This window comes from Argopecten irradians, chromosome 1 (genome assembly GCF_041381155.1).
Source record: "Argopecten irradians isolate NY chromosome 1, Ai_NY, whole genome shotgun sequence".
Classification (NCBI taxonomy): domain Eukaryota; kingdom Metazoa; phylum Mollusca; class Bivalvia; order Pectinida; family Pectinidae; genus Argopecten; species Argopecten irradians.
The window spans coordinates 35786280-35802098 of NC_091134.1; the positions used below are offsets into that span (position 1 = coordinate 35786280).

The window sequence follows — 15819 nt, forward strand, 5'->3', positions numbered from 1 at the left end:
GTTATTTCGTCGAAAATAACTTTTTTCGGCACCTTACGATTGATAATAAACAGGGATTGTGTTTTCAATTTTTACAAATAACATGTATATATAATATTGATTGTGTTACGATAAAAGCATGAAATATATGTTATTATGAGCATATGATTATCGCCCTTTGAACATCTTACTTTCACTTTCGAGTTACTCGGAATCGGGAGCGCTATTATTTCCTACTGTGGTTCTTATTCCTCGAATTTATTCGTGTTAATTGGTTTTACGGGTTCGATTCGGATTGAAAATGGTGTCATCGTGACAGGTAAACTTAACTGTACTTAACATTGATTTCTTACTCAATAATATTTCAGGGGCCTGTACAATAAGTAAAACACAGGAGTTTGACATATAATATATAGAAAAAATATCCAGTCTATATACTATAACATATAATTTTTTTATAAAGAATAAAGGGGTATTTTTTAAATATGTATACTATATATTATTGACAGAACGTCAAACTCATGTGAAAAAAACCCAAAGTCATTGTATCCAAATTGAACTAAGCTAGGCTAGTACATGTAGATATAGTTATACATGCATATTTCTCTCAATATGACATTTGTATCTTGGCGTGTTTCACTTTTTTCTTTTACGTTTTGAAAAAGTACTTACAAACAGTTTGTATGTACTTTTGTATGTTCTTTTTGAAAACACAGAAGACAAATTTGAAACTTTAAAGGGCCACTACCTTTCCGAAACGGCTAAGTTTGATTTTTAAAATAGGAATGTAAAACGAGATCAATAATTTTGTAGAGTCGCAGAAGTTATTAACTTTGCGTTTACTAGCACACTTATCATCACCTTCAGAACTGTTTAATTAGAATAAATAAAATGTTAATTTTCATAACGCGGGTTGTTTTATGTTTCCCGCCGTCGTCCTAAATGCCGCATGGTAGTTGACTATCACTGCGCCAGACGGCAAAACAGCAAAATGAATCTCCACTGTTATCGTACATTAGACAGGAAATCTTGCATATGTTTGGTGTTGTAACCTCATCTTAAGCCATCGTTATATATTTTCTTTTGTTATTAATGTTTTTAAGAAACCTTTAAATTTTGCTCCGGAAAGGTAGTGGGCCTTTAACATTTTCTTCGAGAAGGATTTACGATGTCATTGTATGTCAAGAGAAGGTTTTTATAAGTTGTAATAACTTTTGCCTTATCCTTTTGTCTTTTGTTTTGACAATTTAACATGTTTAAACTAATAATGTCTTATGCTCGGTTTTAACCAGAACAAGAACGTTAAGCATCAACAATCAATCAATCGACCTAAAAAAAAAAATCAATGTAAGTAGACCACTGTGTATAACTTTTTTTTTCCCACTACAATAATTTAACTGTAACTTGATGAAAACCAAAAGGTCTTAACTTAAAGATCCTTAAAAGAGCCCACGTACATTTTAGGTAGATGCAAATCATAAAGTTAACGTCCTCTGTTTGTTGTGATGAGATTTTCTTCTTTAATTCTATTAAAATTTTGATTAATGCGCAGGACATAATCAGTGTGATGGAGGATACAATGGCTGGAGGATTAAAAGAGGAGTTGTCCTGTCCTATCTGTTTGGAGGTGTACCAGGACCCAGTCATGTTACCATGCCAACACAACTTTTGTAGAGAATGCCTGAGTATCATCGTACAGCAACACCACACAGAAATATTTCTCTGTCCATCTTGTAGATGCAAAACCCCCTTAACTGAGAAACAGGTTACAAATCTACCTAAGAATTTTGCTTTAGCAAATATTATAAGCAAGCTTCAAGTTCTTGAAGATGAAGGGTCAGAGTCAAGAACTGGACATCAGCCTGAAAAGAAGACAGAAATTTGTCTGACACATAAGCGAAATCTGTCTGTGTATTGCAATGCTTGTGATGCGGTGCTATGTACAAAATGTCTCTCAAATCATTCCGGACATGACACTATGGATTTGGAGGATAAAGTCAGTTTATGTAAGGTAAGTTATTATTTACATATAAAAAAATGCATCTTATACAGGCATATGGATGAATTCTTAGAACAAGGAATTTTATGATATTATTTGAAAGGGCCATGAGCCTAAATATAAACCTTGAAAGTTTGGGTAAAATTTATGATGTGCCATGCAGATACCTAACTAAATAATATATTTCAATTATTCATAACAATATCCAATCATATTCCATTTAGTAAAAACAATTAATTCAATATTTTTGTATATCTGTACTCTATACCACATTTCAAATAAAATGATATCTATTGCCTCAGCCTGTATCCTTACAATCATTGTTAACACTAAACAGTGGAATTAATTTTGATATTTTATAAAATAGATAATTTTATATTTTCCAGAGTAAAGTGAGGCAGTCGGTCCTTCCACAGATTTCATCACTTATTGATTATATGAACAAGTTCCATAGAAATCAGACTGCCTGTCAGAAGGATTTTGAGGTAAAGAATCATAGAATATATCTCACCCACTATAGGTGGAAACAGAGAATCTCAACCTGAGGTGAAAGATACTAATCACTACTTAAGTTATTAACATTAGGTTAAATCTCAAACAGGGTGTTAAACTTGTAGACATCCCTGTCGAGGATAAGAGAATATATAACGTTAGTGACTATCTATTGCTTCAGATGTTAGGTTTTCACACAATAATTAACTTGATAAAGAATTCATGAATTTAATTGAAACTTGCAATTTTATATCACTTATGAAGTACTAGCACAGACTGGGATTGAATGTGATAAAAAAGTCAATCAAGCTATAATATATATTTTTGGGGGCAACATTTTGGTTTCATGATGATAACTAGAAAAAGGGCTGATGAATTTAATGGAAACTTTATAATTATAAAATGACAATGTATGTTGTATTGTAAGATTGAAGGGTCGGGTATAAAGTTCACTTTGCTGAAAATAGATATATTGCACACGCGATTAATACAACGCGTAGTGCTTGTATTATAGCTCTCTGGAATACTGTATGTGTAGGACTTGCCCTACAATGACATCTAGTGGTGATAATTTCATTCATAAACTTCCATTCATAAATTCCCTAATCATTGAATAATATTCCTTTCGACCAATCAGAAGGTGGCCTTTCAATTACTGCATTACCAGTAAAGCAGCCGTAGGAAGACTGCCTTTTGATTGGTAGAATACACAGAGTGTGTATAGTTCTAGAATACACAGCTCCATCTAGGTCAACTGTACCCACTGCACACTGGCGACTCCTCTATTTAACTTTCATAATCTCTATCAATGATAATTCAAATAAGACTTAATATCAAAGGCTTATAGACCTGAGAGTTATAAAGTAAACTAATCAGAGGTTCTTTCTGCGTACATTAAAATAATTATAATGTTCTTATAATGAATAGATCTGAGGTAAAGGCAATATTACTTACCGATATAAGGCTGCCCTCATGTGTGCTTGGTTTTACCTAAATAAGTGTATGTGCACCATAAGAGTCAAGACTGTAGGATAAACACTCATTTTTAATGAATATAAGACTTTTTATTTCTTTATAATTTTAAAATCTTTTATTTCATGTGGGAATTTTAATTAAGAAGAATGTCAAACAAAACATATATGTAATTTCTGTGATTAATTGAATATTCTCGAAATTTTTTATATCAAAGTCTTTATAATGGTTTATATATTTTGATTTTGGAAATTCATTCAGTCCCACTATGTAAACTTTCCAAGCGCATTTGGCAGTCACATAGACTATGATCTTAAATCGCTTATCATGACATCATAATCAGTGTGATGTTACAATTGTCGTACCAGCGATCACGGAAAATGGCTGTTCAAATGGCTGCATGTTCCATCTTTGACTAGATCAAATGATTAATTAATTATAGATGCAAAATCCCATGGTATTTCAACAATTGTTCCATGCTAGCGCACTTCATGGACTTTGCCTCTGTCCAGTTGGCATTCATATTTGTGTTTGTTTGATGTCTTATTAAGAATTAGGGCCATTTAAGACTATCCGGATTTGGTTTCCAAATGAGCTATATAACATGAGAACAAATTGATGGATTTTGATCAAACCTCTTACTATAATATGATAGCATACCTAAGCAATAACAATAAATTTGCCATAGATTAGAAAATATAATTGACAACAGGGGATACATGTTACTTGCAACACTTACTGTAAGCTTGTTAGTGGGGGAAGATGAAATAGGTTCCCATGTACCCATCTGGCAGCTTTTCGAAACATGGTATTTTAGGACCGGTATGATGTCTAGTTTCATTTCATGCTTGTTGCCATTGACTACTAATGTCCAATGTGGGGTCATATGGCAGCCATCTTGGATTTCAGTAATCGAAAATGGCTAAAATCACACATTCGCAAATATGCGCATAGATAGAGAACCAGACAACACACGGAGGCAAATAAGCACATTTTGTGACATGATTGAAACATGCTGAATACGATAAAATCATAATAATGACGTTACATCTTCTCAGTTTTGTGAAATGGAGTGAAAATAAGGAAATTTTCAGCTTTTTCTCTAAAAAAATTAATAAATGACATAATTTTCATCACAAGAAAAAACACTTTGGACTAAACACTTTGTAACAGTCATTTCGAATTGATCTAACCCTTGTGTAAACAAATGTGTACTATAAAAAGTTAGATCACATGCGTAAGGATGAATAAATCAAATATTCTGGCACATTGTAACAGTTATTCTGAATTGAATTGACTCTTGTCTAAACATATGTGCATTAGAAAAGGACAAATTTATGTTTTTTAGAAGAAGAAGCGAGATGGATCCGCCAACACCACCATTTATAGAGAAAAATAACATAATTACAAAAAATACATATTCCAAGAGCAAGTAAACATCCAAAGGCTAGTTCACATGTTTTATCTATAATTCACACAGTTCCCAATTTCAACTATAACGTGGTTAGCACCGTAATAATTTCTATTTAGTGAAAATAACTGGAAAACAAAGAATTTTTCATAAACTTTCGGCTCGAGGCAGAACGAAAAGTACCAATGAGTTCGAATTATTCTCCTTGAATTTTTTTTTACCTGAAGACACGATAGCACAGCTCGATCATTACCACAAAATTAAATCCTTTCAGTCTCACGACTGCTCCTTTGGTTTTCACCAAGCTGCTGCAGGTTGGCGAAGGGTTTCTGCACTCCAGAGGAATTAATATCCACATCTATTTCGGCAATTCCGTCATGCTCCACCTAGTGCGGGAATCTTTGGAGTTGAACACCCGTCTGGTCCTAAAACTTTTGCTCAAAGTCGACTTCATTCCTTCCAGAGAGAAGTCCGAGGTTCCCAGATATCTGACCTTCATCAGCTGGTCACACCTCCATTTGCGTTGGTTTGTCAGTTTTCTGGGTTATTTCAACTCCCTGGCAGATGTGGTAACACTAGGGAGACTTCACATCAGACCTCTCCAGATGTTCCTTCTCGCAAACTGGGTCCCTCCCAGCAGGGAATGGGAGGCGTGGCTTCCTGTCAACCAGTCCGTCAAGAGGTTTTCGTGGTGTTCGGTTCTGAAAGACTATGTTCTCCAGAGATTTCCGTTGTCCAAGCCAGTTCCCTCCAACCATGACCTTGTTCACGGATGAAAGGTTTAGGGGCTTACCTCGACGGCAATTACCAGTCGGGGGAGTGGTCTAGGGATCAGCTCTCCGAGGACATCAACGTGCTGGAGATGAGGGCTGTTTTGTTGGCTCTGGAGGCTTTTCAGAATATTCTGCATTTTAAGGTGGGTTGTGTGGCTATGGATAACTCTACAGTTGTCGCGTATCTGGAGAGACAAGGGGAAGGTCTCACGTCATTTATGCCCTCACCATCCATATTATTCTTCTCTGTCAGGAAATGCAGATGACTCTCTTAGTCAAGCATCTCTCAGGTAGATTGAATGTCCTGAGCGCTAGCTGGTTCTGACAGAATGACATCTTCAAATGGCTTGGGCTGTGGACATTCTATCTCTAGATTGGGAGGGGATGCATGCTTATGCATTTCCTCCATTCAACCTGGTGGGCAGGGTTCTAATAGATAGTTATGGGAGTATCACTCATCTCTCCTTTTGATAGTGGCCCTGTGGCCGAGACAACCCTGGTTTCCGGAGCTCTTGTCATTTCTGGTGGATGTTCCTCTGCTTCTCCCACTCAGAATCAATCTCCTGCGCCAGCTTTGGTCCCGAGATCCTCCACCTTCACGCGTGGAAGCTATCTCAGGAGGCCTCGTTCAGACAGGCTTTTCTTCAGACGTGTCAGCTAGCAGTGCCCGATCAATTAGGTCTTCATCACCTGCTGTTTACCAGTCATGGAAGATCTTCTGTGATTGGTGTATCGATAGGAAGATTGATCCGGTCAAGGCGTCTGTCCAGCAGATTGTGGATTTCCACCTCTGTCTTGATTAGGGTGTTCAGTCTGGACAGGCCTAGGGTATGGCAGTTAGCTCCACAGTGGAATCTAGCACTTGTGTAAAATCACTGAAGGAGACTCCTTATGGGCCTATGGGCCTTTGGTGTCGGTCTCCATTAAATTTTATTTTTTTACTTTTAAGACTGTCTTCCTTCTTGCTCTTGCCTAAGGCAAGGAGGAATGATATCCATCTGTTCACTCTTCGTTCCTTCCTAGGGCTAAATATAGCTCTGTCTTTACCCTAATCACTGATCCTGCCTTTTTGTCAAAGATTCCTTCCTTGACAGTTTTTATTGAGTTTAAGGAGAATGATCGCTTGTTTTGTCCCTGTCGGGCGCTTAGGGTTTATCTTGATAAAACTAGGGGCGAGGTAGTATTCTTCTTGGGTCAGGAGAATTTCTCCTCCCAGTCCATATCTGGCATCATGTATGCTGCTTTTTGGCGTGGTCAGTCTACTTTCAGTGACTTTTACCCCCGGTCCCTGTCCTTTCATTCTGATGGACTGGAGGGTGGGGGTGGGGGTTGGGGGGGATCCATCTTTTAATAATACATGTATCAACAAGGTGTGTTGTCCATCAATTTTTTTCTTGTGATGAAAATTATGTCATTTATCAAATTTTTTAGTGAAGAAAAGCTGAAAATTTCCTTATTTTCCCTCTATTTCACAAAATTGGGAAGACGTAACGTCATTATTAAGATTTTATCGTATTCAACATGTTTTAATCATATCGAAAAATGTGATTATTTGCCACTGTGTGTTTTCTGGTTCTCTATCTATGCGTGTATATGCTAATGTGTGATTTTGGCCATTTTTGATAACTGAATTCCAAGATGGCCGCCATATGACCCTCATGGGACATTAGTTGTCAATGGCAACAAGCATAAAATGAAACTAGACATCATACCGGTCCTAAAAAACCATGTTTCCAAAAACTATCAGAGGGGTACATGGGAATCTATTTGTCCTCCCCCACTATATCTTAGCCACTGTAGTCCCAACATTTTTATAACTGCATAATATATATTATCATGATAATAGAAATAGTTGGTTAGCAAGGCGATGCTGTAAAATATTTGAGTGCATAATTGATTTGGTTAGGACTGCTAAACATAGGTTTCTGCAATTACATGACTTAAAAAAATCCTTTTTGTTATCCCCCGCCCAACGAAGTTGGCGGGGGATATACAAATGGGTTCCGTCCGTCCGTCCTTCCGTCCGTACGAATGGTTTCCGGAGCATAACTCTAAAACCAGTAGAGATATTTCCACGAAACTTCATACACACATTGGTCTTATGGTCTAGTAGTGCCTTTTGCTATTTTTAGGTTTTCATTTTTTGCATTTCTTCCGTAACCATGGAAAAATTGCTGAAAATATCATATTTTTGTACCAGGTTCGTTTCCGGAGCATAACTCTAAAACCAGAAGAGATATTTCCACGAAACTTCATAGACACATTGGTCTTTTGGTCTAGTAGTCTTTTTTGTTTAGTTTTCTTTTGCTTTTTCTGTAACCATGGAACATTGCTGAAAATCAATTTGTAGTGTTCGACTAAACATAAAAAGATGTCTGCGTTTTTTCTCTGACATGCTGAAATCAATTTTGTGCAGTTCGTTTCCGCAGCATAACTGGAAAACCAGTTGAGATATATGCACGGAACTCCATAGGCACATTAGTCTTATGATCTAGTAGTGCCTTTTGCTATTTTAAGGTTTTCACTTTTTGTACTTTTTTCTGTAACCATGGAAACATTGCTGAAAATGGCAGATTTTTGTGTAAGAATCGTTTCCGGAGCACAACTCTAAAACCAGCAGAGATATTTCCATGAAACTTCATAGACACATTGTTCTTATGGTCTAGTAGTGCCTTTTGCTATTTTTAGGTTTTCATTTTTTGCACTTTTTCTGTAACCATGGAAACATTGCTGAAAATATCATATTTTTGTGCCAGGTTCGTTTCCGCAGCATAACTGGAAAACCAGTTGAGATATATGCACGGAACTCCATAGGCACATTAGTCTTATGATCTAGTAGTGCCTTTTGCTATTTTAAGGTTTTCACTTTTTGTACTTTTTTCTGTAACCATGGAAACATTGCTGAAAATGGCAGATTTTTGTGTAAGAATCGTTTCCGGAGCACAACTCTAAAACCAGCAGAGATATTTCCATGAAACTTCATAGACACATTGTTCTTATAGTCTAGTAGTGCCTTTTGCTATTTTTAGGTTTTCATTTTTTGCACTTTTTCCGTTACCATGGAAACATTGCTGAAAATATCATGGTAAATGTTACTTTGCAAAACTCCACCCATCTTTGTGTATATAGTCTGATATAAATGTCAAGGCTGTATACCTGATTCAACAATTGCAGCCCCGCTCTACTTGAATTATACTCCATCTTTCTTTAGCTCAACTTCCTTTTTCCTGGTTTTTTTCCCATACACATAAGTCTCCACAATCAAACTTACTTCAGCTTTGATATCTCCATTGGCGGGGGATCTGAATGACTATGTCCTTGTTTCCATTTGAGAATTTATAAAAGGAAATTATATTGAAGTTTCAATTTTTGCTTGCAAAAGCTTAAAATTATCTGGAAAAATCTATGATTATAGCTTCAAAAGATATCAGATATGTGATATGTTTAATACCCTATATGGAGGAGACAAACAGTATTTATAGTTTTTGATAAAAACTGTTCATAAGAACAGAAATTAAATTTAGAGTGAGGCTCAAAGAACACTAACAGGCTTCATTGATGGGTACAAAGGTGTCCATGCTTTGTCTCTAAAACCTTTTGTTAATATTAAGTAATAGGAAACTTTATTCTCCATTTTTTCACAGAAAGACATAGATCAGGAATTGAAGAATGTAACAAAAACTTTCAGTCAGGTGAGGTCAGTATTGGACCATCATGAATCCAAACTGGTTTCTATCCTGCAAAGCAGAAAAGAAGAATGGTGCATGTATTCCGACGAGGCACTTCAAAAAGGAAAAAGATGGCAAAGAATTGCAGAACAGTTGGAAAAACGAGTGTTTGCTTTTCTCAACTTAGAGCCTGGCTTAGAAACTTCCCAGGTAAGCTGTTTAATGATATATATGTACATTTGTATACTTCCACTTTTACCAGCTTTCAGAAATTTAAAACAATCTTAACTCACTCTCTGTATAAAGCTTAGTATATGGGTGACATTCAATATGAATAACATATTTTTTTAAATCTGAAGAACAGTGCTTTTGATTGCATTTTGAATGAATTTATCACTATGGTTGACTGTGGATTTTGGTGTCACTTTCTCTGTAGGCTTCAAAGGAAATCTTTGTAGGCCTGTGATTGGTTAAGACTTTTTTTCCTGAGCTGCCTTGTGATCGGTTCAGACTCTTTTTCCTGAGCTGCAGTCAGTTTAAATATGAGATTAGTCCAGGGGTGGATATAACGTCAGTTGTAGTAACCCCTGGAGTACCACTCTCCACCCACCTCGGATCCCCCTACTAATATAAAATCATGAATTGCCTGTCCACTTATCGGCCTAACCACTCATCAATGTCAAATCATATTTCATTCAACATGCAAACTTGAGGATTTACAGTAATACACCCAATAAATCGTTTACAATATATTCTCTCATTCAGTAGAAGGTTAATAATAACATTTTTTTTTAGATTTCCGAACAGTGCAAACAATTGTAAGTATCATCTTTGTTTTTTCCCTGCATTGCTGAAATCACTGATTATTTATGATAGTTGAAGTTGTCTACTGTTTTTTCCTACATAGAAGAAATATTGATGAAATTACTGATTATTTAGCATGAACGTTGGAGTTGTCTACATATATATGCATCTTTGCTATTTACATGTACTCACAGGTTTCAATATCAGCATGTGATTTGGGCTGAATTACATTAGATAGCATATACAGATAAGTAAAGTATCCCCTGAAATTGCAATGGTACTGTCTCTCCTGAAAGATAATGAAACCCCTGTATACTGAGCAGCAGTGTCGTAAATTGTGAATACCTGGTGACAGCTATGTTTATTACTGTAAAGGGACAACTCAGTCTAAGAGTACATTAAAATTTGCACATATATCAGAAACAAACCAGTTGTAATGAAAATGAGATTAGTTGGTTTCACTGTGATATGCCAGAAAAATTCAGTAATGAATATGTTCAGTCTCGCTTACTGTCCACCTTGCACATTGTAGTAGGACATCTTGTATGCAGAACTCTGACCCTTGCTAGTGGACCAGAGCAACTTTTGTCTAGAACTACTCATACCTCTCTTTCAGTTTTGTGTTTACCTCATTAGGTGCATGCCCTTATCTTAAAAACAATTTCATCTACTCTCTTGTGGTTATGTACTGCATTATGCGATAGTGTTGCGTCTGGCGTCCGGCCGTCAACAATCGACTTCATCTCCATAACCGCTGGTTGGAATTTACCAAAATTTGACTGGTAGCATCCTTATGCGGTACTGACTGAAATTTGTACAAATGGTCGGGCTGCAACCGCCTTTGCTGGTCTTATATGATGATCAGTGATTCGTGGGAGGGGGGAGATCTAAATCTCATTGAAAAGATGCCTGTATCTCAGTAACCTTATTTTTTTAATATATCTGTTATTGGAAAAATTTAAAAAAAATACTATACTAGGCTTTACCTATTACAATTACCGGTAGTTTAAAGATGATCCACCGCTGACAAATGGTATTTATTCTCTATCAAAAACTGGTACAGACGATGAACTATATTTCTTCAGTTACAAAAGTTACTTACTTTATAACATTACCACAATTGATATGTTTGAGCTTCATATTTTAATTCAAGATAAAAATATTGAAAATAATTAATTGCATTCTGATAAAATTCTGTGGCAATATGTGTTATTTAGACATATATATACACGATTAAACATCAGTTATTGTTCAAATGATGGTATCAATTTTGCTGTGTCGGAAGTGGAGCATCTTTAATTTAATTCCATTTTATATAAATTATGAAATAATGTGTTACAGACAAGAAGATTCTGAAGCAGCAGAACAGGACTTTGGTGAATATGAATCGTTTTCATGTAACCCTGAATTCATGTGCAAATGGAAGATCTTACTTGTAAAACACATGGATAATCTATTAGAAGTGTCTAACAGCTTGGAGATGATGTCAAATAGCCTAGATAAACTTAAAATCACAAGTGTACTAGATGGTAAGTTAATTTTTATTAACCCAACATCAGATGATTTATCAATATTCTTTCCATCCCCAAATAATTCTTGATACCTTTTCCTATAGAAAAATAAACGATCCCTTCTCAATTTTACATGGATGTTCCGCTTCCTCCCTAATTGTGTATATTTGTGTCAGATGGTCATCTTAAAATTTGGTAACTGAAAATGTTTATTGCTATTTTTTAAATAGTACCTACTCCAAGGATCTTTCTTAAATGTCATTTGTAGGCGACCCTTGATGACTAGTTGTCCAAAAACCTGGTACATGTTGCATTTTGGGAGCGATCAGAAATATTCAGCATATTTGTTTATTTTCTACACTGTTAAACATAATGATTAAAATCCATCATCAGAAAGGACGAGGGACTTATCAGAGGTAGATTTCTTTTGTTAGAAAGTGCAGGAAAAATTTCTCCATAAAAACCATAGAACCTAAACTTGCTGTCTTTCTTATTATTGGCACATTGCACTTTGGATACAGGTAATATCTGTTTATATACACTTGCAGTAAACTATTTTCACAAGTTATTAACCTCTGTATTGGCATGTAGGGGAATTTTTGGTTTGTGAAGAAGTCTTGTTTAATGGTTTAAATGTGGCATATATCAGCATTATTTACTTTTATGAGCATTTAGCATTTACCAGATTACAATGGAAAACCTTTGTTGATGAAAATGAAATCTTTTGTTGCAGAGAGGGAAGAAAAGGAAAAAGAGGAGATGGAGAGAAAGGAGGAAAAACGACATGCTTACGAGGTGAGACTAGCGAAACTGGATGAGAAGGAAAACAAGCGTAAAGCCAGGGAACACGAAATTGAGGAGGAGATGAAAAGACAGGAGGAGGAAAGATCTTCTCAGAGGTAAGGGGGCTGCTGTTAGGCAGTCTGATGCTATAGCCAGTCATGTAGTCGGGAATTGATGATAGAGAGGTTAAGCAACCTTACATGTACGTGTACGTGTTGACAGGGAAACCTGAATTTAGCGTGTATGACGTCATCATTTTATGTTGCCTCGTATCTACTACACATAGCCATAACTTGTAGCGCGGTGATTACACGTACATACAAACGTGTACTGTTTGAATGCCTATATATTTAAATGAATTTTATAGTCGTTTCTTTTTTGAAGGATTTATGCTGTATTACAGTGTGTAATTGCTTTTGAATGAAGGCACAAAACATTAGATTAACAGCCCTAGCTAACATAAATCCATACAAGTACACGTCATAAAAAGTTGTTTTCCTGAGGTTAGGCGATAACGTCAACATGTACGTCTACGTGTATTCTACACGTACATGTACATATTAGGTTGCTTAAACTCTCTAATAACGTATCAGTAGGCAGTCGTCCAGTAAGAAAGTTTATGGTAAAAAAATGTTCTGTATACCAATTATTGAGTTGGGATCAGCTTTATCATCAGGTTTTATGTTTCCTTTGATCTTATTGGTGTCTTGATGATTTTGAATCAGTCAAAAATGACATACATAGAATATATTACATGAATAATATTGGTCACTGTCTAGAAACTTTTATTGTTTTCCTGGTTGCTATGAGACTACGACTATAAAAAAATTGATTATGCCATTATCGCTCCCTCGGCTAACTTCGAATATTTCTCTCCAAAATATGATATCTTCAAACTTCACACCATGAAAAGGTATACACACAAATATTTCATGTTATACAGTAATTGGCCAATAATCCAATATAAATCCTATCTCAAGTTATAGAAAGTTCGGTTATCACAGAGGCAAACAGATGATGAATAGAGTCGTACAATAAGATTAGATTGTATTGTTTGTGGCAGCTTCAGAAAAGATGAAAGACCAGCCTGGAGACTAGGAGGATCCTGTGGAGGAGTGGGGTGGCAAGAAAGGGAGAAACAAAAGATGGAGAGCTGGGAAAAGGAATCAAGCCCTGTTAAACAGTATGTTACATAATTACCTAGTCACATTCTGGAGTAAAAAAAATAAGATAACATACATTTTGGATTACACTGAAAATGGGAAAGGCTTTAGTTAAAGTTATGTTAAGAAATGCTTATTGTATTCAATTTTTGGTGTTTTTTTATTTTGCTGTTTTGATCACTCTGGTTACCGTTTGTATACATAGTGTGTTCTAAATATTATTTCTCCTGATTTATGGCCTAAGCAATGAGGAAAATGTTATTAATGATATAGACTAAACCTCTTTCTGATTGTCTCTGCCTCACAGAGCTGAGGATGAAACTTGGCGAGGGGAAAGGGCAGAGAGGCCTTGGAAAGGAAGTCATGGTGGTGACGTGCTTGGTGAAGGGGCCAGATCGGGTTCCAGTGGAGGGGGCTTAAAAGAAGGAGATTCTGAAGGTGGCCGATGGGGTTCTGGTGGAGGCAAGTTCGATGGTGGTTATAGCTGTTGGTCTCGAGGAGGAGACTCTGAGGGTGGCAGAAGAGGTGCAGGTGATTCAAAGAGCAGAGGGGGCTCAAGAGGGGGAGATTCCGAATCCATACCTAAACACAAACCAGCAGTAAGCTGTCCTGACAAAAAGACACAGCAAAAAATTATCAAGAAGATGTTGCGAAAGCCACTGGAGGAAAAGTCAGAGGTCTTCATAGTTTCAAAAATCTGGATAACAAAATGGAAGGCATTTTTAAGTCGAAAGGAAGGAGATGGAATTCACCCTGGTCCGGTGAATAATGCCTCCATTATGGGAACTGAGGATAAATTAAACGATAACTTGTTAGAAGAAGAGGATTTTGTGTCCATTGATGAACCTTACTGGACACAGATTGTTGAGTGGTTTGGTTTGATGAACGGACAAAAGCCGATCAAGCGTAAGGTCATCTCTCAAGGACTGCTCTCAAAATCTTTAACTATCGAGATCTATCCTATGGAGGTTGTGCTGAATTGCAGAAACAGAAGAGAATCTCGGTGCTATAGTCAGTCGGAAACACTTCAATTTCTGAAGAATGAGTTCCGCAAAATTTTCAAGATTCCAGTCAGGAAAGATTTGCAGTTGAAAATCAATGTAGGAAGTTCCAGTAAATGTTCATGGATGGATATCTCAAACCAGGCAGACGACACCTGCCTAAAGGATGCTGGGATATCACAAGGCACCGAAATCCTCTGTCCATGCTGGTGATTTTGTATGAATGAAAAATGAAATTCTTTTACTGTGTTGAAAAAGATGGTGTGACATTGAAATTACAACCCTCAGGTAAATTCACCGACGTCCAAACCTTTTTCAAGCCCCGGGTTGGACGTTCATGAATTACCCCTCGGGTTTTGAGTTTACTGTCTAGGTAGAGAGTGTCTATGTACATGTATAGTTTACCATTGATGCGAGTATAATGTATGCATGTTGCAATTGATTACAGTATCTGTAACATAATTGTAACAAAGGGGCTCCTATTGATACACCTAAATATATAAAAAGCTATATGAATATATTAAAATTATGTAAAAACCTCTACAATCAAATGCAAATATACAGAACTGTTAGTGAATTATCTTCAAAATTAGTATGATTTTGAAATTTCTCAAGATGGGCATTATGAGAGTGTTCAAGTGTAAAATAATTTTATTTTGAAACGACTGTAAGATAATGATACCAAATCAGCATCAGCATATTTGTTGTTTTTTGGGGTTTTTTTTCGTTAAAATTGATTTGTTTTTGTTTCACAATAAATGTTAATCCATTTACAGTTTTTTCATTGATTATTCCAAATGTTTTAGATATACCTGGTAGATACACCCAGATAGTTCAATTGCTATTGAGACATAGACTGCTCCATGATGCTCCATCGCTGACATATGGTATTTTTTCTCTATCAAAAACAGGAACAGACAGTAATTTTCTTCAGTTATAAAAGTTACTTTACACCATTTCCACCATTGAGAAGTTCATCTTCTCATTGTACTTCAAGATAAAAATATTAAAAATAATTAATTGCGTCCCGAAAAAAACCTGTGGCAATATTTCCTACCGTATGAGGTTCTGATTGTGCATGCACCAAAAGCAAAGTAAATGATCTAATTAGTTTTTTGTGTCAAAATACATACAGGGTGTTTCAGAAAACATGTCTCGACTTTAAACTGTTATAACTTCTTCATGAAACATCATAATTGCAAGAATTTAGACATTGGGGAAAATAAGCCATTTGTTGGAATGCAATATAAACATGGAATGCAA

General features: G+C 36.1%; 1 protein-coding gene across 2 annotated transcripts; it reads left to right on the forward strand.

Annotated features, from left to right (window-relative positions):
• The first annotated feature begins 143 nt into the window (after positions 1 to 143).
• Positions 144 to 15329, forward strand: LOC138325862 (uncharacterized). 2 transcript variants are annotated; one of them, XM_069271849.1, is made up of 10 exons: positions 198 to 298; positions 1272 to 1326; positions 1532 to 1990; positions 2365 to 2463; positions 9271 to 9504; positions 10090 to 10112; positions 11440 to 11627; positions 12343 to 12508; positions 13456 to 13575; positions 13863 to 15329. In XM_069271849.1, the coding sequence occupies exons 3-10, from the start codon at positions 1547 to 1549 to the stop codon at positions 14767 to 14769; spliced, it is 2181 nt and encodes a 726-aa protein (XP_069127950.1). In that variant the 5' UTR covers positions 198 to 298; positions 1272 to 1326; positions 1532 to 1546; the 3' UTR covers positions 14770 to 15329. The 2 variants fall into 2 exon arrangements, with proteins under 2 accessions (XP_069127940.1, XP_069127950.1); XM_069271839.1 differs by lacking the exon at positions 1272 to 1326 and having other exon boundaries at positions 144 to 298.
• Positions 15330 to 15819: the final 490 nt, after the last annotated feature.

Bases quoted from the DNA above. Each gene is read 5' to 3' on its own strand.
- LOC138325862 (XM_069271839.1), top strand. From the start codon at position 1,547: ATGGAGGATACAATGGCTGGAGGATTAAAAGAGGAGTTGTCCTGTCCT. The intron at 2,464-9,270 runs GTAAAGAATCAT...ATTTTTTCACAG, and splicing joins CCTGTCAGAAGGATTTTGAG to AAAGACATAGATCAGGAATT. The intron at 13,576-13,862 runs GTATGTTACATA...TCTGCCTCACAG, and splicing joins GAATCAAGCCCTGTTAAACA to AGCTGAGGATGAAACTTGGC.